The 25071-nt window shown below is 46.0% G+C and overlaps 1 protein-coding gene across 3 annotated transcripts in view; it reads left to right on the forward strand.

The window, feature by feature from the left end:
- Positions 1-25071, forward strand: part of AGBL1 (AGBL carboxypeptidase 1) — an 837820-nt gene that overhangs the window by 234748 nt on the left and 578001 nt on the right. For all 3 annotated transcript variants that reach the window (XM_066239188.1, XM_066239190.1, XM_066239189.1), the window contains exon 18: positions 16403-16583. In XM_066239188.1, coding sequence (XP_066095285.1) covers positions 16403-16583 — 181 coding nt within the window. The remainder of the gene's footprint in view (positions 1-16402; positions 16584-25071) is intronic.

Below are 25071 nucleotides of genomic sequence, written 5' to 3' on the forward strand. Positions count from 1 at the left end.
GCCGGGGTCTGACAGGGAAGGCTCCTTCCTATCTGTCCTTCTCCCTCTTTAAGTGTGTTCCAGGCGGAGGCAGAGAAAAGCAGGAGATCCAGGCCGGGTGGGCTCCAAGGATTCCCGCTACGGCAGAAATATGTGCGTACACACAGGAGCACGGGCTCGGGGGTATCATTCTGGCAGAAGGGGGCCAGAAGGGAGGGCATCCGGAAAGGAGGGAAGTGAAAGTTGGGCTGAACTTGAGGTCCAGTGGAGCTGGTTGAGCAGAGAGGGTGTGAGGAGCTTTGTGGAAGGAGGAGGGGTCTGTGCAAAGATGGAGAGCGGAAACGGAGCGGGATGACCAGGGGGCGGCATGGCGCGCTGTGGGCGTGTGCGGGCGCCAGGCAGGTGGGCACGGGGTGAGCAAAGATGGAGAGCGGAAACGGAGCGGGATGACCAGGGGGCGGCATGGTGCGCTGTGGGCGTGTGCGGTGCTGGGCAGGTGGGGCACGGGGTGAGCCTCTCCCCGCTGTGCCCTGTTGAGTCTTAATTTATCCTAAGAGCAGTGAGGGCAGAGGCACTGGGTATTTGGAAGGAGCAGGGATGGAGAGAAGAGGGTTTGGAAACAGAAAGGCCTTGGTCGCTCTCTGCATGTGGGGTGACCCTGGGATGTGCTGTCTGGTAAGACCACCCCATTTCCGGTTCAGTTGACCAAGGGGATGCACTGTCATCATGGAAGCCAGTGGTGGGGCAGTGGTGAGACCCAGAGAGAGCTGAGGAGGAAGGCCCACCTGCAGGGCGGAACCCTGGCCCTAGGCAGGTGGCCTGTTGCAGCTGCCAGGTCGCGCAGGCCTGCAGCAGGGTTTCTGGAGGGCCAAAGGACGTTGCAAAGAGGGCCAGCGAGTTGCTCTTGGATCCTGATAGACACCGAGTTTGGAAGCCCCAGAGACTCGGTGTGTTCATCTCAGCTTTTTGCCCTCGAGCTGGAACGTGTCAGCAATAGTCCCGTCAGGCTCTCTGGCCAGACCCACGCGCGCCTCACGCCCTCTGCTGACTCCCCGCATCCTAGGAGCTCTTGGCCTGCTAGGGGCTCTTTCTTGCTGCCCAGTCATCTGTGAATATCCCTGATTCAGAAGGTGAATACATTTAAATGACTTAAACATAAAAGGCAGGTTGCCAAGCAACGGGGCCTCTGAAATACCCTTGTCAGGCTGTGTAAGTGGAAAACTGGCGGGTCACCGGTCACCGCTGGAGTTGTCTGCATTGGAGTGGCAGTGAGAATAATCCTCTTTCTCTTTCTTTCTCTCTCCTTTCTCCCTGTGCTCCCTCCTTTCCTCTCGTGCCCTAAACCCGCAGCTCAGCCTTCATTTTAAAGGATAATAGCTCCTTTCAAACCAACATGTGCCTGCAGCAGCTCGGGGTTCTGTTTGTGGAATAACCAAGCAGCAAGGTTACGGTCCTGTTGCTGGTTTCGCCTGGTCCTTACCCACCATCAGGCTCCCCAACAACCTGCTCCACGCCAGCCCTCGCAGGAGTACAGATTTCCACCTCCCAGGCAAGCCGCGCAGCTACTGACATTTCCTGGCACTATTGTACTTGTAAACTGCTCTGCTCTGGTGTCAGCAGGGTGACAGATGTTTTGGGCTCAAGACTCTTCAATTTTCTCCCCCACCCTTCTCGGTCCTTATGACTCAGGCTAGTCATTTATTCATCGGGCATTTTTTTTTTCCGTGGAGCAGTTTTCTGCTGTGTGACATACAGGTTTCCCCCGCTGTCCGAAGGTAGTGTGTCCCCATGAAACCTTTCCTCAGCCAAAATGGGGCAAAGGAAGAGCAGGCACCTGGGGACACGTCTTGCGAAGGGTGCACTAAGTAACTGGGGATTGGCCCCAGCTGCTCCCAGACGCAGTGCAAAGCTCGGGGCCTGATGCTGAGCTGCCAGTGTGGTTCCGGGATGGGAGCTCGCCCTCCCCCCCCCCCCCCCAGCTCAAGGGACACACTGCCTCTATCACAGTTTGCTATGGAGCAAACACAAAATGCTATTTTCACTTTCCTTTTTTTTTTTTTTTATAAAAGTGAAAATCCTGTTCAAATTTTTTTTTGGTTGGCGGAAGCAGATATGAACATTCCTCTCTCTAATTTTTATTTATTGATTTTAGCAAACGAGGAAGGGGAAGAGAGAAAGAAAGACTAACATCGATCTGTTATTATATGTGCCCTGACCGGACACACCAGCGACCTCTGCACTTCGGGACGATGCTCCAACCAACCGAGCCATCTGGCCAGGGCGTGAACATAGGTCTTTCATGAAAGCCAAGTGGCATAAAGAGGGCTTTTGAAAAGTGAGGGACACCTGGGAAGGGTTTGGGGAAAGGCAGAAATTCCTAAAAGTCACAGCACCATTGAGAACAGGCTTGTATTTAAAAAAAAAAAAAAGAACCACCTAGTTGCCTGTTTCAAAATGCTCATTACACCAGAGATCCCATTTTCTCTTTCTTCTCTCTTCTCCTGTTTCCCTTTCCTTCTTCATGGCTGTGTCATAATGCCCTGCGGTGAGGCTTCCTGGGCAGCCCGTGGTGATTCCACAGGGACAGGCACTCAGCTTCTGGGGAAACTCTGCCTCCAGCCCCAGGGGCTGCTCCGTCGAGGGCTCCGGGGCCTTCCTGTGTTCCCAGGTGTTCAGGCAAATGGTGAGGGACAGAGCAGAGCAAGAAATCTGTTGCACGTGACCTGGGAGCAGAGTGAGTCCCTAGAATATTTCAGTTTTCTGAGCAGAGCCAGTAGCTCTGTAATCTCTTTCTTCAAGAGTATCTTTCGGTGCCGAACCTATAGATAGATGCCTGTGTGTGGTCAGAGGTAATAGATCATAACAAGGGGGATGTGCTCGATGAATCTTCTTAAAAATTCTTTGCAAAATTTTCAATTCCAGTTGGCATTCAGTACTATATTAGTTTCGGATATGCAGCCTAGTGGTTGAACATGTATACACCTAACGAAGTGATCCCCTTGGAAAGTCCAGTGCCCGCCTGGCACCAGACAGAATGAATCTTCATGGAGCGTGGAAAGGTCTCCTGTCATTTTGGTTACTTATGTTCCTCGAGGTCATGGTGATGCACAGCTCTGTGGAGATAGCACTCCGGCTGGGAGCTCTGGTGGGAGAGAGCTTGAGCCTGGGCCATGTCTTTGAAAGACATCCATTCAGAAACAGCAGGAAGTGGTTTAGCCCCGCCCTCTGGTTCTCAGCTGCCAGAGCCCCCCTGAGAGCTCCTCTGGGCAGCATTCATTCTGCCAGGGAGATTGGGGCAAAGGAGCTGGTGCCCTGGGTCCCAGAGAGCCAGCAGATCCCAGGCAGAACTGCAGAAACCCCTACCTCTGATCAGCTGGTGGATTCTGGGGCGGAGGGTGCGGGATGGGGTAGGGTGTATATGTGCAATAGCATCTGTTTGCAATTTTTCTGATGCGATTATCCACTTCTCCCAAGTGACAGTCACTTCTGGGTAGGAAATTTTTCAAACCCAACCCAAATACCACATTACCATACTGTAGACATTATGTATCATTATAGCACAGATGTATTATTTTTTATTTCCACACTATTATCATATAACAAAATCTCCAGGAAAAAAAAAAGGTACAGTTTGACGCAGATGAAGAGATGCAGATGAATTTGCTCGTATTTCTGCCGCGTCTAAAACTGTTATCTCAGACTCGATTGCACCACTTCCTCTGGGTGATCAGAAAATTGCCCAGGAATAGATTTCCTGATTTTCTTTTCATTGACGCTCATTATCCAAACCCACTTACTCCTAGTTGAGAGACAGAAGGGTACAGAATAAGAGGGCGAGATTGCCCCTTTGCAAAGAAGCATGGATTTGTAATTTTTTATAATTGGATTGCTTCATGAGAAAGAAGTCAGCGAAACAGAATGTTTTGAGGGGTTTTTTTGTTTGTTTTTTGTTTTTTTTGTATTTTTCTGAAGCTAGAAATGGGGAAAGACAGTCAGACAGACTCCCGCATGCACCCGACCGGGATCCACCCGGCACGCCCACCAGGGAGCAACGCTCTACTCACCAGGGGGCGACGCTCTGCCCCTCCGAGGCGTCGCTCTGTCGCAACCAGAGCCACTCTAGCACCTGGGGCAGAGGCCAAGGAGCCATCCCCAGCACCCGGGCTATCTTTGTTCCAATGGAGCCTCGGCTGCGGGAGGGGAAGAGAGAGACAGAGAGGAAGGAGAGGGGGAGGGGTGGAGAAGCAGATGGGCGCTTCCCCTGTGTGCCCTGGCCGGGAATCGAACCTGGGACCTCTGCACGGCAGGCCAACGCTCTACCACTGAGCCAACCGGCCACGGCCTGCTTTTTGATTTTTGATTAGAGAAAGCTTTCTCTTTTATTCATTCCCTCAGTGTTTCGACTGTATTCTGCTGGATTATAATAAACGTTTACTATTAAGTGTGGTGAAGGGGTTCAGTTAGAGAGTGGGTTGACAGTCTAGGGCCGGAGTGTTCAGTACAGTTGTCTAGTCAGGGACCACAGAAAGCTATTGACCAGATAAAAGCGATTAGTCCCATTTGAGATGTGTCAAAAGTATAAAATGCACAAATACACTTAAGACTTGGGATGACTTAGTGCAAAAACACATAAACCGTCTCAGTTATCCTTGGGAAGGATTACATAGTGGAATGGCCATATTTTGGATCTACAGGGTTGAATAAGATTTATTACTAACATTAATTTATTAAACATGCAGGCCCTGGCCAGTTTGCTCAGTGGATAGAGCATTGGCCTGGCATATGGACGTCCCAGGTTCAGTTCCCGGTCAGGGCACACAGGAGAAGCGACCATCTGCTTCTCTCCCACTTCCTCTCCCCCTCCCTTTTATTTTCCCTCTTCTTCTCCCACAGCCAGTGGCTCACTTGGTTTGAGTGCGGCCCTGGGCACTGAGGCTAACTCAGTTGGCCTGAGCATGTCAGCCTCAGGTGTTAAATATAGCTCAGAACTCAAGCATTGGCCTCAAATAGGGGTAGCTGGGTGAATCCTGGTCAGGTTGCATGAGGGAGTCTGTCTCACTATCTCCCCTCCTCTCACTTAAAAAAAAACAACAACAGAAAACAAAAAAAAAAAACCCATGCAGTTAATAGGAAAAAAATGAAATTTTGCATATTCCTCTGGCTTGCATTATATTTCTGTGGGACGAGTGAGTTTTACTGCTCAAAGTGTGATGTGTGGAGAAGTGAACTTAGCAGATTAGAGAAACACCGCTCTAGTTGAGAAACGTTTCTGAGAGGCCAAAATTCTTTTACTCCCATTAAGTATCTATTTCCTCTGGGAAAACTGGGATCTGAGAACGAGGGCTCTAAAACTCCCTGATACCCTTAGTGTTTGCTATGGTTCTTGGCAAAAGGAGCTACCCAGGAAGTGCTAAACGAATGCGTCCCTCACCCTGCCAACACTTTCTAGATGGAGACTTTTTTTTTGGTGTATTTTTCTCAAGTGAGAAGTAGGGAGGCAGAGAGACAGACTCTCACATGTACCAACTGGGATCCATCCGGCATGTCAACCAGGGAGCGATGCTCAGTATTTCTGCCGGGCCATTCCTCCTTTGCAACCGGAGCCATTCTAGCACCTGAGGTGGAGGCCATGGAGCCATCCTCAGCACCCAGGCGAACTTTGCTCCAATGGAACCTTGGCTGTGGGAGGGGAAGAGAGAGATAGAGACATGAGAGGGGGAGGGGTGGAGAAGCAGATGGGCGCTTCTCCTCTGTGTGCCCTGACTGGGAATCAAACCTGGGACTTCCACACGCTGATTCAACACTACCACTGAGCCAACCAGCTAGGGCCTGGATAGAGACTTTCTTAATGGTCACAGGAAATGAATGAATCCATCACACAAGGCAAATCATTTGAACTGATCAGTCTTTAACGGCATTGTTTTAGTATTGCAAACACCACTGTCATAGGGGAGGAACCTCAGAGACCTCCCCGTCTGGACTTTGAAAACTTTATTCTGACTGTGGTGTGGGAAACGATCTTAAATGGAGCCAAAGCACAAATCAGGCCATGGGAGCACCCTGTTCAGAACCCTCATGACTTCCCATCACAAACACAGTCTTTCTCTGTAAAACGCATAGCATCTGACTCTTGTCGACTTCCCACACTTGGTTCCAGCTCCTTTTCACTTTATTTCTTTTTATTTCTTTAGTTTTAATGTTTATTTTATTGATTTGAGAGAGAGAGAGGAAGGGGGGGGAGAGAGAGAGAGAGAGAGAGAGAGAGAGAGAGAGAGAGAGGAAGGAACATCGATCTGTTCCTGTATGTGCCCTGACTGGGGATTGAACTGGCAACCTCTGCTCTTTGGAATGATGCTCTAACCAACTGAGCTATCCGGCCAGGGCAGCTCTATTTCTTGAACTGGCTTAATTTCCTCTCCCAGGAGGTCTCTGCTTAGAGGTCAGCTCCTCAGAGAGCCCTCTCTTGACCACCTTTTCTGACATGATGACCCCATCCCTCCTCTGGATTCTCTGTTGCCTCTCTCTGCTTCGTGTTTCTTCCTAGTCCATACGTGATGCTACCATCTGCCTTTCTCACAGGAGGGTAAGCTCCTGATGGTTAGTACTTTGACTCTTTCACTGTTATTGACCCATTCTCTGTTCTAGTGCCTGGTGCATCTTAAGAACTCAGAAAATGGTTGAATGAATGAATGAACTTGAAAATATTAGGAAATTAATAAGCGGGAATGGAGTGGTTAATTACAAGAGCTAATTACATTTCATCACACCCATTTACTTAGCAAAACATTTTCTGAAAACCCCCAGTGCACAAAGCTTTAGCAGCAGAGAAATAAAGTACAGGAAGCAGCTAGGTTAGTGGGGGAGGGCCAACCAGGAAGTGGATGACAAGGGCACTAGCGGAGTTGGATCCAGTGGCCAGTGATGTGCGTAGGACATAGGACAAGGGGCTGTTCTGTCTGTCCGGGGCAGTCAAGAAAGCCTCAGGTTTGGGCAGGCGGAGAAGGGACATGGGGGGGGGGGCTTCCAACTGGAGGGGAGAGCCTGCACGGCAGCCCCGAGAGTGCAAGGGGAGTGACACGCTGTTTGGGGAGCTGTGGAAAGCAGAGTGAAGAGCACTTGGTTCAGGAGTGACAGGAAATGAGACCAGACAGTGTGGCTGAGGCCCCGGTGGGGACTTTCAGTGAGGACTCTATTAGTAGACTCTAATGCACTTTATTACGTGGCGTGCGATGCAGTCAGACGTGGGTGTTTCTGTTTGTGTTTAGGTCCCTCCGGCGGCCTGTGGCGGGACCTGGTGATGAGGGAGAGGTACTGGGCATGCGCTTCGGAAACGGGCGGGGCATGTGACTGAGGGAGGAGAAATGAGGGGGCGTGGGAATGTGAGGGACCCAGGCAGGAGGGGGAACACTTAAGATTCCCCTCCCTGCCAGGTGCATCACTTAAAATTTGCAAAGAAGTTTAAAAGATTTAAGAAAACGTGTCAAGGGTCGCCCATAGGAAGATGATGACCGCCTAATCAATTTCTATAGCTCATTAGAGGCGTTGGGACTCCAAACAGCTTCGTTCGTGGCTCCTCCCCCGCTGCCCCCGAGAACCCACACTGAGCATCTGTTCACCACCCTGCCACGCAGGAGCCCAAGTCTCTCTGGCGACACTAACAAATCTCTCCCCAGAAAAGAGAAAAGAGAGCACCTCGGGCTCCGTGAAATTCCTTTTGGGGGTATGGAGGTCACACCTCAGGATTCGAGGGAAAGGAGGGTGCAAAATTCTGGGAGGAAGAAGATCTGGGGCCACTCCTTGACACCGGAGAAGGGGAGGGGTAAACACGAGCCATTTAAGGACAACAGAGTGTTTCACCGCAGCATCTGGAATGACCACAAAGAACAGTCTGGAAACTAGGATCTGCTCCACTTCTTACTCTATTGGTAGAGTCGTCCCCCTTATCCGTGGGGGGTGTATTCTAAGAATCTCAGTAGAAGCCTGAAAGTGCTGATAGTCCTGAACTCGACACACACTGTTTTTTTTTCCCTGTAAATACACACCTAGCACAAAGTGTAGTAAATTAGGCACAGTAGATTAACAGTAAGAACAAATAATCAATTAGAACTGTTGTAATAATATATGTAATAAGTTATATGAACATGGTCTTTCTCTCTCTCTAATCATCTTATTGTCCTGTACACACTATTGTAATGGCGTGGAACGACACAACACCTCCGTGATAGTAGGGTGTGAGATGAATGACGTAGGCGTCATGATGTAACAGGAAGCGACTAAAAGGGTGACTTGCACACAAGCCCTGCGATTCTGCAGCCATTGATCTGGTCACTGATTTAGCTAAGTAACTGACAGGTGGGTAGAGGGTATGTGGGAAGAAGTATTCCATTGCTTGGAGGAATGGCATGCAATTCAACTCTTAGGAATTGTTTCTTTCTGGAATTTTCCACTGACTATTTTCAGACTGCCATACTGTGTCTGAGAGAGATCATTGCATGAATGTGTGTAAAAGAGGGCGTGTGCACAGGCAGACCCCGCTCACCTGGGAAGGAGGCAGGACTGTCATCAGGAGCTGTCCTGTCCGAAAGACCCACATGGGTGGTCCCAAAACCAGTGAGAGCAGTGATGACCTGCACGGTTTTCCTTCTGCTGCCTTCTGGCCACGCCACTGCGCGTCAGCACCTGCATCTGACTAGTGACAGAAGAGGGGTGAAGCCCTGTGTAACTGTGCTGCTCGTTAGCAGCCCTATTGAAAGAGTGCCGAAGAATATAATAGGATCAAAGGGGATTGAAACTGTGGGGAAAAGGGCTCATTTTTTATCTCCCCTATTCCACATTGCCATTGATGATCATTGAATCTACTGCTGCGAAGATAGCAACTGAGATTTCAAACGAGTTTGCTTTCCCTCAAATCTGTTCAATTAGTAAGGGGCCGAGTCGGGCCTCCAACCCACGGTGCCTGAGCCATCATCATTTATGCGTACCCCCTTGATGTCCTGACAGCATTCATTCCAGCCTTCCTCTTGAGGACACACATGGAATAATGCAAGGTGAAGTGAAAGGGTCGTTGGGTTGCGGTTGAGAACATGTACATTTTCCCCTTGCTTTCTCACCTTTCTAGCCCTTCTAAACCAGGAGAGAACGAGACCTGTCTGGCCTAGTTTAGAGAGTCACTGGGGACAGCAGGAATAACATTGCCTGAAGTGCCCCCTTAGCCATGAGGTTCTATAGAAATGTCATCGGTGTGTTTACCTCCTGTCCCACACATTTCACAGAGCTGGCCTCAGTGACTTGTTAATCTGTCAGGTACCCACCATTGTGGCAACACTGACTGGATTTAAATACTCTTTATTTCATATTGTTGAGGAAACGCCAAGGAATCCGAAATGTATCAGGGAGAAGTGATCATCACCTTTGGAGAGAAAGAAATGCCTTATTATTTGCAGATAGTCAGATCATCTACCTGGAAATTTCAATATAACCTACAGAAAAGTTAAAAAAAAAGTGTAAGTTCAAGACTTGGAAATTGCATTGAAAACATTCTCCATTCTATGGAAACCACGTGAAAAAGGACATTTGTAATTGAAAACCAAAGCATATTCTTAATTCTGCAAAATAGGATGACAAACTCCTAAGTGCTTCGAGGGGCTGTTGAAAGCAGCTAAGTTTGGAAGGAGGGAGAAATAAGAGTTCAAGGTTAATGTAATCCTAACTCAGCAAAAATAGTTTTCAAAACTGCAGATAAGGTGACTTTGTTTAGTGACAAACAAAAGTGGGAGGGTTCTGACTCTCGGCAGACCCTTACTATGAATACTAAAAGGTGATTTTTTTCAGGCAGAAGAAAATAAAATCTGATGGAAGCTTTAGACGCAGTAGGGAGTGAAGAGTAATTGCAAGGCTAAATATATGATTCACTCTAAATTAATATTGGATTTATAATGATATAATATACTTGTAAATTTTAAGATGTGTAGGGGGAATTATAATACAGTAGATTATATCAGTGTTCTTCAACCACTGGTTTGCAGACCGGTCCACCAGAAATTTTGTGCTGGTCTGCAAAACAGTTAACCACCCTGATGTTGTACAAAGATTATAGACCCAATGATCTTGGTCAGATTTGCTTATGCTGAGGGTGATTGCCACCTACCAGCCTATACTATTGAGAATGAAAATACTATTGAGATTATCTTAAATGTCTTTGTCACTTCACTGGAATTACATATTGCTTTCTAGAAATTTCAGTTGTATTCTATTAAAAATATATATTTTTATTGTTCATCTAGTTATTTTAGAGACTTTCCATTTTAGAGTATTATAATTAAAAGATAATGCCCAAAGTACTAATAATGTTATTTTTTATTCCTGCCTTAGCGGTCCCCAAAATAATTCTCCTATTTCCACCTGTCCCCAAGAGTAAAAAAGTTGAAAACCACTGGGTTGTATTATTATTATGATAAGTGAAAGGTGCATAATGTAATCTCTAAGGTAACTAATTAAAGGAAAATAAAAGGTCATAGAACTACGAAGCTAATAGAGAAAAAAAGGAACAATGGGTGAAAAAAGCCATCCAAATGAAGACAAGAATAAAAACAGATTATATAGTCTACTTTTCGGCCATTTCTCCCACCCCCTTTACTCTACTCTCTGAGCCTTCACCTCCGCCAACAACTCCCATCTACGTCATGACTTCCCATGATGCCTCCACAGCTCACAGATTGTTTCCTGTTTCCTTAGTGTGGGCTGCAAAGGCAGGCGGGAACAGGTACAGCGTTCACTTCATAGCTACCCTTCCAGGCTTCCCTATCACACAGCTAGTGCTTCCGTCACGCAAAATCACGTTGCTTTCTGACCTCATTGTTTTCCAAATACGTCTCCTTAGCCCTTTCTGTTGCCTCCCTCCTTTCTTTTCTTTGTCTGGCAAACTCTTAACTCCACCTGGATGCACCGGATCCAACGTCACCTCTTTTGTGAAAATTCATTTTTTCCTCCCTCTTTCTCTTCTGTGGTGTACTATTGCTTGAAAATCTTTGCCTTTATGAAAACTGACATCTGGTTATTATTTCCTGAATTGACAATCCTTCTAGATAGGGGTAAGGAAGACATAAATGCTACCTAGATGACCTGCAGGCACAGACGTGTCCTTGTGTTTACATGTCTTTAAGGAAATGTCACATCTGCCCACCAATGGGATCCTTCTGTGGGGCAACTCTCCTGCTTGTTTTTTTCCCACTTGTCATTATGTCCCAGCTCTCTTCTAATGTCAACAGAAAGACATCGATGTGCCATTTTTAGTGATTGCATAGTATTCTGTTTTATGTATCATTTCCTTGACTCGTTTTCTGCAGATGCACAGCCAAGCTGTTTTCAGTTACTAGCGCTATTATAAATAATGTCCTAATGAGCACTCCACTGTGCTGCGTAAACGTCTTGACAGATGTTCCCGATCACATCGGATCATAATTATCTGTGTGCCTGTCTTTCCCACCAGACTGTTATTAGTTCCCTGAGGGCAAGAACTGTGATTTCTCTTGTAGTCTCTAGAACCTTGCTGAGTGCCGGTAGGAGCTTCATACATATTGTTGAAAGAAGGAAGGAACAAATGAATGGATGTTTATAGCGTTGGGGACACACGTATCTCATCACACACGTGTCTCATCACACACATCTTCAGTTCCCACTTGGCGTTTCACTGGCCTGGAGCCTAATGTCTCTTAGGCATTCTACAACCCTTTACTTGTTCCTAACCTCTTTGTAAAGATCTCATCACCACGAATGGAAATTCAATGCACAGCTTTAAGGATCAGAATATTAAAAAAAAAAAAAAAAAAAAAAAAAGAATTAGCATATTGCCAAACCATGACTTCCCCCATAGATTTCGGTGGCCTCCGGACTATATTTTATAAATCACAGAGGGGAAAAAATGCAGTTACCTGACACCTTTTGTTCTGCCCTAAACAGAGATGAGTTATGAAAACTGAAACTGTCGATTACAAGAAAAACAACACATGGTAGGTGTGTTACATGCTATTTACAATTGTTGTCTGTTAGGGGTTCTCTGGAGCGCCGTTTGCTACTGCGACTGAGTGGTCCCATACGTTTAACTCACCACTATGACCGCAAAATTGTCTTAAATCACAAAGAAGAGATGAATATCAACTAGAAATGGCTAAAATGCTGCTTATAACTTCATAGGAACCCATGGCTGTCTTCATTGGCTCTCCAGGGTGCTCCGAACAGCCTGTTCGGTCTTGTGGTGCATTAACAATAGAGCAGATTATCAACCTGACTCTCCGAAGGAAAGATACTGTCGATGTCTATATGCCAGGCGGCATTTGGCTTATTGACTGATGCCCTGGGAGGCAAGTGGCCCCAGCAATGAGAACGGTCAGTTGTGTTGAAAATTTACAAAAGCTTAAGCTATTTTTTATTTCTTCCTTGCTGGGTGGGGAGCACTTACTATTGTCGTTCAATGTGCTGTAAATGAACACAGTTCAGAAACCACAAAGTGAGTGATATGGAATTATAGGACTGAAAATAGGCTGCTGATTGGGTACAAATTCATCAAGCCTCTTTATTCTCAACAGGCTTTTTATTGGCGTGCCGATACAGCTTGCCTTGGGAGGCGTGAACAGTGATTGGGAGCAAATGACCTTCAGTTAACTTTAGCTGTGCTCGGCTAGCTGGCTGTGTTTCTCTTCCTCTGGCCTCCCATGTGCTAATTTAGTGAGTCGTGTTTCTTCAGAAGTGTGCGTTAACTCATCTCAGGTAGCAAATGGTGGGGCTGGAACTGTAACTGGAAATATGGCTCTAAAAGTTGTTCTGGACTCCAGTAGGACTTCCTGTCTCCGATTAAACAAATGCATGATAAACAATAATGTCAGACTTATTTTTCAGAAGCACGGTCTTTGCGTGTGTTTCTTCTGCTGGAAAATCATTGTCGACTCTGTTTCTTAAAGTGGTGGTTCTCAGCTATTCTTTTCTGGGACACATATCTCTAGTAGTCTCATCACATCTCTCTCTTTTACTCTCCTCTCCCCATCCCAGAAAGCACACCTGAATGCATGCCGTTCAAGGTAACATTATTATGGGGATGAATTTAAACCTGTTTAGTGTATACAGTTGTCCCTGTTATCCACGGGAGATATAGTCCAAGACCCTCAGTGGATGACTGAGACCACGGATTGTACCAAACCCTGTCTATGCAATGTTCTCTCCTGTACACACATGCCTGTGATAAAGGTTAGTTTATAAATTGTGCACACGATAGGACTAGCAACAGCTGATGATAATATAGAATTACAACAATATATGGTCATAAAGTTACGTAATGTGGTCTCCCTCAAAATATTGTACTACCCTCATCTTTTCACCGAAAGGGAGCACTTTCTGGCTTCTCTTTGGCATATCCCAGTGGCCGGCATCACCGTTCTTGTGTTTTGGGACCGTTATGAAGCAAAATAAGGGTCACTTGAGCATCATGCCTGTTGATACCGTGACAGTTGACCTGGTAACTCAGACGGTTACTAAGTGACTCATGAGCAGGAAGTGTCTACAGCCTGAGCCTCCAGACAGAGGGGTGGTCCACGCCCAGGGAAGGATAGGTTGGGACCGCACGAGATTCCATCATATTCCTATGAGTGCAACTTAAAACTTGTAAATTGTTTATTTTTGGAATTTTCCTTTGAATATTTTTGGACCATGGTTGACCACTCATGACTGAGTTGTGGAAATCAAAATTGCAAATATGATGGGAGAAGGGACTGTTGTATGTATATATAGTATAAATATACATTTGTATTATAAGCAGATATTGATATTTTTATTTGTAGCTGATAATTCTATAGTAGACCTCAGTGCTAATCACAGCCCACCAGTGAGATGCTGACTCCATGGTTGACAGCTACTGAGTTGTAGAATAAAGTCCTAGTCTCTAATAATTTATAGAGGGAGGGATCTTACCAGTTTGATGTCAGCCTACCTTTGTAAATGTATGTACCACCGTCCTCTGTGTTCCTTATGTGTTTTATTGTTTGTTTTTTTGCTTAGAAGACCCTTTCTCACCTTCTCTCTCTGGTTAGATGATACTTATTCTGCAAGAACTTTCTGAATAGTATTACATCTCTGAAAATATCCTTCCCTCTTTCAGTCAGACCTATTTTCAGTTCTTTATAGCACCTTGATTAGCTCCCTTGTCATTATTTGATTGCATGTTTATCATTACTGAAAAATGCTTTGGCCTCTTAAAGAACAAGAACTGTAATTTCTATTCAGCTGTTTCTCCCCAGTGCCTTCTGTTGTTCCTGGAATACACTCAAGACACCTGCTTAAGGAAAAACACAACTGTGTATTGTCCCCAATATATAAGTAATCCACAAGGGACTGAAGTGACCTGTTCCCAGCATAGTCAATGAAAATGCACTGATGTGTGATACCCCTTAAACTTAGATCTCAGTGCTTGTCGACAGATGGAGTGCTTTCTGTTTGGTTGCTAGTAGAAGAGTCATATAACTTAATAAGATGATTTAAAAGTTTATTTCTTTGCATCTTCGATTACTTGTTCTTTATTGTTTTTTAAAGACAGGTTTGTTTTTTTATATTTTATTTTTTTATTGATATTTAGAGAAAAGGGAGAGAGAGGGAGGGAGGGAGGGAAGGAGAGACAGAGGAGGGAGAAGCAGGAAGCATCAACTCATAGCAGTTGCTTCCTGTATGTGCCTTGCCCAGGCGAGCCCAGGCTTTCGAAGTGGCAACCTCAGCATTTTACTTGTTCTTTAGGTCTCTTCTTGGGAATTACTCAGGGTTGTCTTTCTTTCTACAGAATTAGAGACTGAGTTTGTTTCCCCTAAAGGCTACTGTTTTAAGAGAAGACAAGCCATGTTTGACTCATAGTGATTTGAATGCTGTGGAGAGAAATGAGTGATTTAGCTTTTAGACTTCTAGTTTACATGGCTAGGGTCTTTATAGCTGGCCAATACTTAGTTCTCGTCATGGGAGTTGGTTTAGGAGTGATAAGAATACAAGAGAAAGAGAAGGAATAAAAAAACCCCACAGACACAGCCTGACCAGGCGGTGGCACAGTGGATAGAGCGTCGGACTGGGATGCGGAGGACCCAGGTTCGAGACCCCGAGGTTGCCAGTTTGAGCGCGGGCTCATCTGGTTTGAGCAAAAATCGGTTTGGACCCAAGGTCGCTGGCTCAAGCAAGGGGTTGCTTGGTCTGCTGAAGGCCCACGGTCAAGGCACATATGAGAAAGCAATCAATGAACAACTAAGGTGTCGCAACGAAAAACTAATGATTGATGCTTCTCATCTCTCTCTGTTCCTGTCTGTCCCTATCTATCCCTCTCTCTCTGACTCTCTCTCTGTCCCTGTAAAAAAGAAAAAAAAACAGACACAAAATCAGACACGGGGTTAGAGCAGACCTGGTGAATGGCTGAAGTGGTGGGCCACCTCCCACGCTCCCCGCCACTTCCCCAGGTGTAATGTGACAGACAGCACTAATCAATCAAGACACATTTTCCGCTGGACCCCAGAGGTGGTCTCAGAAGATGACTCTACACTGACATGCTCTAGATGTCTTCTATCAACAAAGGGAGGAAGACAGTTTATCTTTCTCTCTTCAGTGCGTTCTCTGTAAAGTTTGTTCAGGTTCATACTCCCTGTGATTGGGCAGAAAATGTTTTCCTGAGCTCCTTGGCAAAGTGAGGAAAGTGTTATGACCCTAAGGCTGAGCGTCCAGGTGCTTCACTCTTTTCTGAAATCCCTCTCAGGGACCGGGTTCAGAGTCCTGTAGTCATAGATTCCCAATACACATCATGTACTTGACTCTTATTTCTACCGAGGGCTGACTGAGATGGGTCATCTGACCAGAGACTTTGTAAGTGACAGGGGAGGGCACTGATCCGTCCTGAATGGCAGGCAGTGTGCCCAATGCTTTCTGTTCACATCTTTCTGTTTTTGTTACAACCACACGAGGTCAGTATGATTGTCCCCATTTTACAGATGAGAAAATAGCCTCAGAGAAACCAAGTCATTTGTCTATGTGTCACAACTGATAGTGATGAAGATAAGAGTCAATCTCAGATCTGTGACATCCATCATCTCGCTATTAGAATCTGAAGTTTTTTTGTTTTTCTTTGTGGTCTTGCTAAACCTGCTTCTTAGCTTCTTTTCATGCCTCTAAGTATTTGTGTTTTTCCTAACAGCTTTGAGGCTTTAACTTCATACTGTCTCGAGTCCTGCAGACCGTAGAAGCAGGCAGAAAATGGATACATGTAGATCACAGATGAGTTAGAAGCAATCGACCTACTTCCGACTTCGTGATGGTCTAGTGTGATTGATGCTCCAGGTGGCCTGCTGGAGAGGGTGCTGGTGGAAATGGGAGGCGTATTTAGGTTTAATTTTCCTTTATCATTTTTCAACAGGGCAGCGCCCATACCACGTGCTCACAGCCCGAGTTCACCCAGGAGAAAGCAATGCCAGTTGGGTGATGAAGGGGACCTTGGAGTTCCTGGTCAGCAGTGACCCTGTGGCCAGGCTCCTGAGGGAGAACTTCATTTTCAAGATCATCCCCATGCTCAACCCAGATGGTGTCATCAATGGCAAGTATGTAGGGCGTTGGCCCAAAATAACCAGTGGCTTTATGTTACCACAGTAACACATTGTTGCTTCACCCAGTAGGGGGCGCCTTGCAGAGGCCTGGGCTCTCTTGGGCTTTTGTCGACTGTTACAAAACACAATACACCCTTTGTTGGAGTCGGTCTCATAGCATTTTAGATAGAACAGTATAGATGCCTAGGTCATTAATACCAGAGGGGTCCTTAGAAATAACCTGGTTCAACACTCTCCTATTTAAAAGGAGAACATTCATGTCCCAGGTAATGAAATGACTTGCCCAGATCACGTGGTGAGTGAGTGGCAAAATCAGGGCTTAAACTATAATTTCTTCACAGTTTTTTATTTACCTTTTGCTGTCGACCGCGGAGAAACCTTTATCCTCAGTTGTATTTGACAGGATGTTTGGACTCCGCCCTGAAGGGGGCGTCACACTCCGAGTGGAGTGACTGAAGTAGTTGAAACGGTACATGGGATGGTTGAGAGGGAAACAGCTGAGCGATGGCTGGCCTGAGGGAGGAAGGTGGGGAGACGCTCCTCCTCACCCAGCTGTCCTGCCTTCAGGGTGTGTAACGGGGAAAGTGAACCTCGGCATCTGAGGAGGTCTTTTGGGAGGGGTGAGCCTTTGCAGATTTTGTCAGCTGGGGCCCAGACGTCAGAGCAGGTCATTCAGGTCATATGGCCCGTGGCTGGGGGTGGGGTGGCAGGTTGAACAACCACAAATACCTGTCTCAAACTTCGGGAAAAGAGACTAATGCTCCTTCCTACAGTAAATAGATAATTATTATTTTTTACTATAGAAATGGACACTGGTATACTATGGAGAGGGGGAGGAACAGAACACAAGATAAACAAAAATTGGAAGAAAAATAGTTTCAGAACTAGAAATGAAAAAATGACCTGCAGTTTATAATATCAGTATAATTTTAGCAAACTGAGAAAATAGAACAATATTAAAAAGGTTAATCAGAAGAGGGAGGTCTTAAAAAGAGATACAGAAAACTGTATTTCAAAGAGATAGAATTAAAATAACTTAAAATAATTAGAATGTTTCAAGAAAGAAAAAACAGTATTTTTTAAAAAGAAAAAATTAAATAAATGTCTAGCAGCTGAGGATAGACTAGCTTCAAAGGATAAGCATACAAGAAAAAATAATATTGATAAGTTAAAAAGGTTAAAAAGATAAAGATGATAATAAATAAAATGAAGGTCAGAATAATTCGAAATGATTAAATATGTTAAACTATGCCAAAAAGCAAGCAAGTCAAAGCTATAGAAGGTAAAATTAAACATTTTAATAGATACAAAAAGAAAGAGAAAAGATAGTTAAGGTATTTATCTGTTTGCAACAAGTTTCCTGTTTTAGTAGCTCCCAGACTCCACTTGGGTCGGTGGAGTGTTTTATGGGGACAGAGAGCGGGGCCCTCCCTCTTTGCCTATGGTGACTGGTCTTTGAGCCCAGTTGAAAAGTGGGGGCCAAGTAGGGAGCATCATTCAGGCCTCTGGCAGCAACTAGGCTTCTTACATCTGAAGCTGGACACACCCTAAGACAGTGCTCCTCCCTGGTCCAACAGAATTCCATGGGCTTCACGAGCTCCCAAGAACTGCCCTAGAACGTCCATGAATGGCTCCTCCCGTGTGAGGGGCCATGGGTTTCTCTCACAGGCTCTCTCCACCTAAATGGGTGCAGAACAGCTAAGTAAGGCTTTTTGAGGGACGTGATCTATTTCAACATTTTCTCATCCAAGTTGGCTATTTTCTGAAGTCTGTCCTTCCATGAAATTGTGGGCGGACTGGCAGAGAGCGGAAGGAACCCTGGGGCGGGGTCGTGACTCTAACTTGGAGTTCCGGCACTTGCGCTCACCTACTCTCTTCTTCTGTTGAAAGAGGAGAGTAACGTGCTCGTGCCACCTGTGGGGGAAGAGGTCTCCCGCCTAAGGCAGTTTCCAAACTCAGGGATCAGCATTGCTCCTTCTTCCTTTTCAAATGTGCCCACCTCCAAGCCGGGGACTGGAGGCAGATCTCTGGCTGAAACATTACAGTGGTCTCAGTCACCGAACATCCTGTCCTCCTGGCTGGGGCACACATGTTATTGTCAGCGCACAGCTGGTTGCTTTGGACTCCCTAATGGCAGGCCAGCTTCTTCTTGGTGACATGGCCATGCATCATCATTACCACTATTTATTATGACTAAAATTACCCTTTTTATTTATGTAGCATCTTTCATCAAATGGGGTCAAGGCACTTGGTAGATCACTCGGACCACCCAAACAGTTCTGGCTCAAAGGGACTTGGAAATCCTGGTGTTCTACTGATAGGGAGATCCACAGGTCATAGCACGTCATTACCGAAGGACTTGAGATTTCAGTGGGTACATAACATTTCACAGTAAAAAGGCTTAAAATTCTCAGCTCATGAATGCTTCTTATAACCTACCTGACATATGCTTTTATGTAACGACTGCTTGAAGTCTTTCTGTGACTGACATTCCGTTTCAGGGCATGCCTGGTCTGTTGTGCATAATTAGGTCGATTTGTGTGCCCCCCCCCCCCCCCGCCGTGGTGTTTTGACCTTTGCCCTGTGAGTTTCACACAGTTCAGGCAGTCTCACCTTGGGGTACCCCACAGAGGAGAGCTAATCCTTCTTTTAACTTCCCCTTGGGAAGTCCTCTCCTCATTTGATGCAGCTTACCTAAACATTGCTGATGTGATTTTGTTTCTGATGTTCTGACCTTCATTGATTTTCCCTGGACTCATTCCTGTGAGGAGGCTTCTTAAAGGAAACAGAACGGCCCTGTGTGTGGTCTGACCGGCCAAAAGGCAATGTTTGCATAAAGATTACCGAACCTCAACTCTAGATGGTCCCTTAACTGACTAGACTGTACTTTTCTTTCACAAGTAATCATGTGCCATTGTGGAATTCGCAAGAATGTGTAAAAACAGAGTGGTTTCCTTTTGCTGCGATGGGAATGGAGCCTCTAAGGATGGCTGGGAGGTTTTGATAATAGTGGTCAGGCAGACAAAGCCAGGATTATCTAGCGAGACCATAGCAGGCATTGTCAAGCCAAAGGTCTCTTAGCTACATGTCTGTAACAGGAAAGCAAAATGCAGAGATGGTTTCCAAAAGAAACAACTTACCCTCTTGCTATCCTGGAAGTTTGTGTGGAACTGGGCTGAGCTGTAATAGTCCCGGGGAAACAATGTAATGGTCCCCTTGACTTAACAACTCCTTCCAGCTGTTGGGTAAAACTGGGTTAGAGCCCAAGTGATAGTGGTGACTTGACTAGAGAGGGTAATGGGAAGAAGGCAGGTGAGCTCAGAACGCTTACAGGGTCGACCTGGTTGTCAGTGAGGCAGAGGAAGCAACCCACCACGATGCCCAGTGTTTGGACTTTGGTTGTTGGGTGCACGGTAGTGCCAAAATAACTTGATAAAGGCGATATACAGCCCTTATTCACAAGAGAATCAGTGTATATTCATTCTCGGTGTGTGTACAATTTTACAGACTTGGTTATCTTTCCCCAAGGCCACTGCAGAGCAGAAACAAGCAGTAATGAATAGCAAAGGGCATAACTGAACGTAAACACACCAAGGCATCAAGAAACAATAGCTGGATGCTCCGGGGGAAACGAAGGGAACTGCACTGCTCACAAAAGTTAGGGGACACTTCAGAAGGAATATGAAGCGATAAAAAAAAGCATTTGATTTTTTTTCAAAAAAACAAGAACATCAGAAAAGCAAATGACAAGTCAAAGAAAGTTGTTCGATTATGCAAATGAGATGCAAAACCAACTTGATTTCATTGGTGAAAATGCACCAATGAAAGTACTGAAAGGCTGAAAGTCCTGGAGTATCTGCACGTTCATATTCTCTTTGAAATATCCTCTAATTTTTGTGAGCAGTATATTAAAATCAGATTTAAAAAATTTTACACTTTTTACTATTTGGGACCGTTTAAAGTTAGTGCCAATAGTCTTTTACTTCACTGTGGGCTCGGAAGGGTTTCTTGTACTCTAAAAGAGCACTCTCAAACTTTACCTAAAAGAATACATTCAACACTTTTTATGGGACAAAAAGAAACCTTGTTCTTTCACATGTGTTTTCTTATCTAATCTGAACTGTGGTCCAACGAACGTAGGTCTTCCTCTATCCAATATCTAGATAAGAAGAAATGTTAGTGCGGGGGGGAGGGGGGGGGTCTTAGGTGCAGTTTGAACAGATGCTGGACAGACCCAGGGATAGAACTTCTTTCTGTCTATCCTACACTGCTTTTCTGTAGAGATCAAAGGTATTACAATAAAAAAACCCCAAAACTTTAAAGTCTTCTAGTGGGGAGAGTTCCTGTATATAATTTCATCCCAGTCCTTCAAACGCAGGGTGACAGGGTGCAGAACCACAGGCCGGGAGCTCAGAGACAATGGGTGACGAGCAGGCACAAAGCGCTGTTGCCGTGGGTATGTGACTTCTCTGCTTTCAGAAAACAGAACAGTGTTCTTGTTTCCAGTGGGGAAGAGAGATGCAGCGTTACTGTAGAACATCTCAGCCTAGAGAGGAAGCTTCCAGAAGAAATGAGACACATCAGATTCAGGGCTACCACATTGTCTTCCTCCGAGGGACAGCGTTCACATTACAGTCTGTGATCATGACACAGCGCCTCTGGGATTGGGAGACATGGAGGCCCTCCCCGCATCAGGCTGCCCGAGACAAACGCTCGTTAGCAAGCTGACAAAAGTTCCATTAGCCGTATATTTGTGAATCGACAACTTCAGGTATATCAGCTATCTCTTTAAATATATTTCTGTTTTAACTTTTGTAAGATAATATGTTTTGTAGCATAGTGTATAAACTAACATCTTTCTAGGGCAAAGAATATAAGTGGCATTGGTTTTCAAAATATTGTAATAATCTCATAGTATGGCTGGGTCATCATTAATTTAAATAATTTTCCATTGTGAACAATAGGTGAATATTCTTGTCATTCTTTTGGGAATTTCTCTAGTCAGTTCCTTAAGACAAATTCTCAAAAGTAATGTGTTGAGTCACATGTTGTACATATTTTATGCTTGAAACTATCATTGCCAGATTTTTAAAGAAAATAGACAGATGTGTATTCCTACCTCTGATGAAGGAAAATGCCTATTTCTCATACCCTTACTAACACTGCCAATGAGCAGTCTTTTATTTTTTTGGTCAAGGATAAATATATAATTGGATATACATATATTATCCTGATAGGAAAAATATATAATTTTTTTATACCTATAAAAAGAAGTCAATATTTAACTCCCGCTTGGCAGAGGGAAAGAAAAGACTGAGGGAGAAGATCAGGAGACGTACGCCAGGTCGGCCACACTTCCCACTCTGCAGAGTCAGGGAGAGAAGCCAGGTGTGCTCGGCTGAGAAGCAGGTGCTCTTTCCACAGAAGCCAGGTGTGCTCGGCTGAGAAGCAGGTGCTCTTTCCACAGAAGCCAGGTGTGCTCAGCTGAGAAGCAGGTGCTCTTTCCACAGAAGCCAGGTGTGCTCGGCTGAGAAGCAGGTGCTCTTTCCACAGAAGCCAGGTGTGCTCGGCTGAGAAGCAGGTGCTCTTTCCTCAGAAGCCAGGTGTGCTCGGCTGAGAAGCAGGTGCTCTTTCCACAGAAGCCAGGTGTGCTCGGCTGAGAAGCAGGTGCTCTTTCCTCAGAAGCCAGGTGTGCTCGGCTGAGAAGCAGGTGCTCTTTCCTCAGAAGCCAGGTGTGCTCGGCTGAGAAGCAGGTGCTCTTTCCACAGAAGCCAGGTGTGCTCGGCTGAGAAGCAGGTGCTCTTTCCTCAGAAGCCAGGTGTGCTCGGCTGAGAAGCAGGTGCTCTTTCCTCAGAAGCCAGGTGTGCTCGGCTGAGAAGCAGGTGCTCTTTCCTCAGAAGCCAGGTGTGCTTGGCTGAGAAGCAGGTGCTCTTTCCACACCTGGCTCCACAGCTCCCTCCCATCAGGTCTTCCCCATGAATGTTTTTAGCATAGAACTTGGCAGGTGGTAAGTGCCTCATCCATTATGCCTCATTCATTATGGCTAACTCTTAGTGCCCCTGACCTTTCCAAAGTCTCTTAACATGTGGCTCTCAGTTTAGTATTAATCCTCGAGTACTGACATTCTTTTACCACAGGTTAGATTGGAAGGAAAATTTGTATTCTACCCATTTGAGATACGATTCTCGTTGAAGCTGTGGGCATCGTAATTACTTAGCATTCTCCATTCCCTTCTTTTAGTCATCGCTTGCTTGAAAGCACCACTAAAGATACAGCAGGGGGCCTGGCTTTCTACCTGGGCAGTCTCCACCAAGTTAGGGGCCAACAAGTAAGAGCCCCCCGGATTCTGCTGGAGGTCTGGTGCCCTTGGCACTGACTCCTGCTGGGCACGTGGAGGGGGAGAAGTGAGGCCCTCTTTCCCGGACTGCTGCCCATGTTTGGCTCCTAAGCACAGGTTTCTGAATACCTGTGTGAGCTGCGCAGGGTACTTACTGCACAGCCGGGGCAGTAGCCCAGGCTCGGGGTTGGGGAAGTAGGGAGACTAGGGGAGGCTGAGCCCGACTAGCTGTCAGGTGGTCCAGCTCCCTGTGCATCTCCCCCTCTCTCACTCAGGGAGGCACTGCGTCCCCTCTCTGTAGCCCCTGGGAAGCTGTGTCATTAAGGCCCTTTTGTCTGCAGAAGGATGTTGATAGTCACTGTGGAGTGGGGTGACAAGACGCCAGATGAGAGTATACCCTTTTGAGCTCTGGTTGCAGTTTCAGCTCAGGGCCAGGGGACTGCAGAACCTCTGCCCGGGGTCTGGCTGTAGAGCAGTGTTTCCCAACGTGGGGCCCACGCCCCACAGGGGGGCAATTCGATAGTTAAGGGGGGCAATTTATTTTATTTTATTTTTTTTGTATTTTTCTGAAGCTGGAAATGGGGAGACACAGACAGACTCCCGCATGCGCCCGACCGGGATCCACCTGGCACGCCCACCAGGGGGCGATGCTCTGCCCCTCAGGGGCTTCGCTCTGTCGAGACTAGAGCCACTCTAGCGCCTGGGGCAGAGGCCAAGGAGCCATCCCCAGCGCCCGGGCCATCTTTGCTCCAATGGAGCCTTGGCTGCGGGAGGGGAAGAGAGAGACAGAAAGGAAGGAGAGGGGGAGGGGTGGAGAAGCAGATGGGCGCTTCTCCTGTGTGCCCTGGCCGGGAATCGAACCCGGGACTTCTGTACGCCCGGCCGACGCTCTACCACTGAGCCAACAAGGGGGGCAATTTGAAAATGCACTGGACACGACTTTAACTCTTTCGCCCCGGGCCATTTAAATGCAATGCTAGATATTGGTGCCAAATTTAACAAAAAATGCAATTCTTAAATAATTGCGGTAAATAATTATTAAGTATAATTTCGTTTGACGAGACCAAAATATCAACTGGGTGATTGGCGTTGTCAAGTAAACTTCGTCCTGGGTTCACCGCGGAGTGTGCCGTCTGCTGCGGGGAACCCTGGACGTTTTAAAAACTCGCTAAACAACGCAGTTATTCTCACCTAATTGGCCCATCGCAACTTCTGTAGTGTTTCACATCATTCAGTTGGTGTTAATTTTTTTTTTTTTTTTTCTGAAGCTGGAAACGGGGAGAGACAGTCAGCCAGACTCCCGCATGCGCCCGACCGGGATCCACCAGGCACACCCACCAGGGGGCGATGCTCTGCCCCTTCGGGGCATCGCTCTGCCGCGACCAGAGCCACTCTAGCGCCTGGGGCAGAGGCCAAGGAGCCATCCCCAGCGCCCAGGCCATCTTTGCTCCAATGGAGCCTTGGCTGCAGGAGGGGAAGAGAGAGACAGAGAGGAAGGAGGGGGTGGGGGGTGGAGAAGCAAATGGACGCTTCTCCTGTGTGCTCTGGCCGGGAATCGAACCCGGGTCCCCCGCACACCAGGCCGACGCTCTACCGCTGAGCCAACCGGCCAGGGCCCAGTTGGTGTTAATTTGAAATAAGTGTCAGTCAAAACTGTTGTAAAAGCTCGTTGATTTAATAAATATACATAAATATATATTGCATAGATATAATTGGTAAGTATTTGATTTTATTTTTATCAATATTAAACTCTTCATTAAATACTTCTTGCATCGGGGCTAGAAAGCAATAATATTTTATAAATATTATTGGGGCTATAATAGTGCATACACGACAATTTTAATTTTAGAAGCATAACTTTCCAGAAAATTTTGTCAAGTGGAAAAAATATAGATACCTTTTGATTTGTGGTGGTAGTGTAGTAAATGTGTTATATACATTTAAATAAATATGAATTTTTAGTATACGTTTACTCTATGTCACATTGAATATATTTTAACACATATTTTAATATTAGGTTTTTTATTTTTTTATTTTATTTATTCATTTTAGAAAAGAGAGAGAGAGGGAAACAGAGAGAAGGGGGAGGAGCAGGAAGCATCAACTCCCATATGTGCCTTAACCAGGCAAGCCCAGGGTTTCGAA

The sequence above is a fragment of the Saccopteryx bilineata genome, chromosome 7 (assembly GCF_036850765.1).
Source record: "Saccopteryx bilineata isolate mSacBil1 chromosome 7, mSacBil1_pri_phased_curated, whole genome shotgun sequence".
Classification (NCBI taxonomy): Eukaryota; Metazoa; Chordata; class Mammalia; order Chiroptera; family Emballonuridae; genus Saccopteryx; species Saccopteryx bilineata.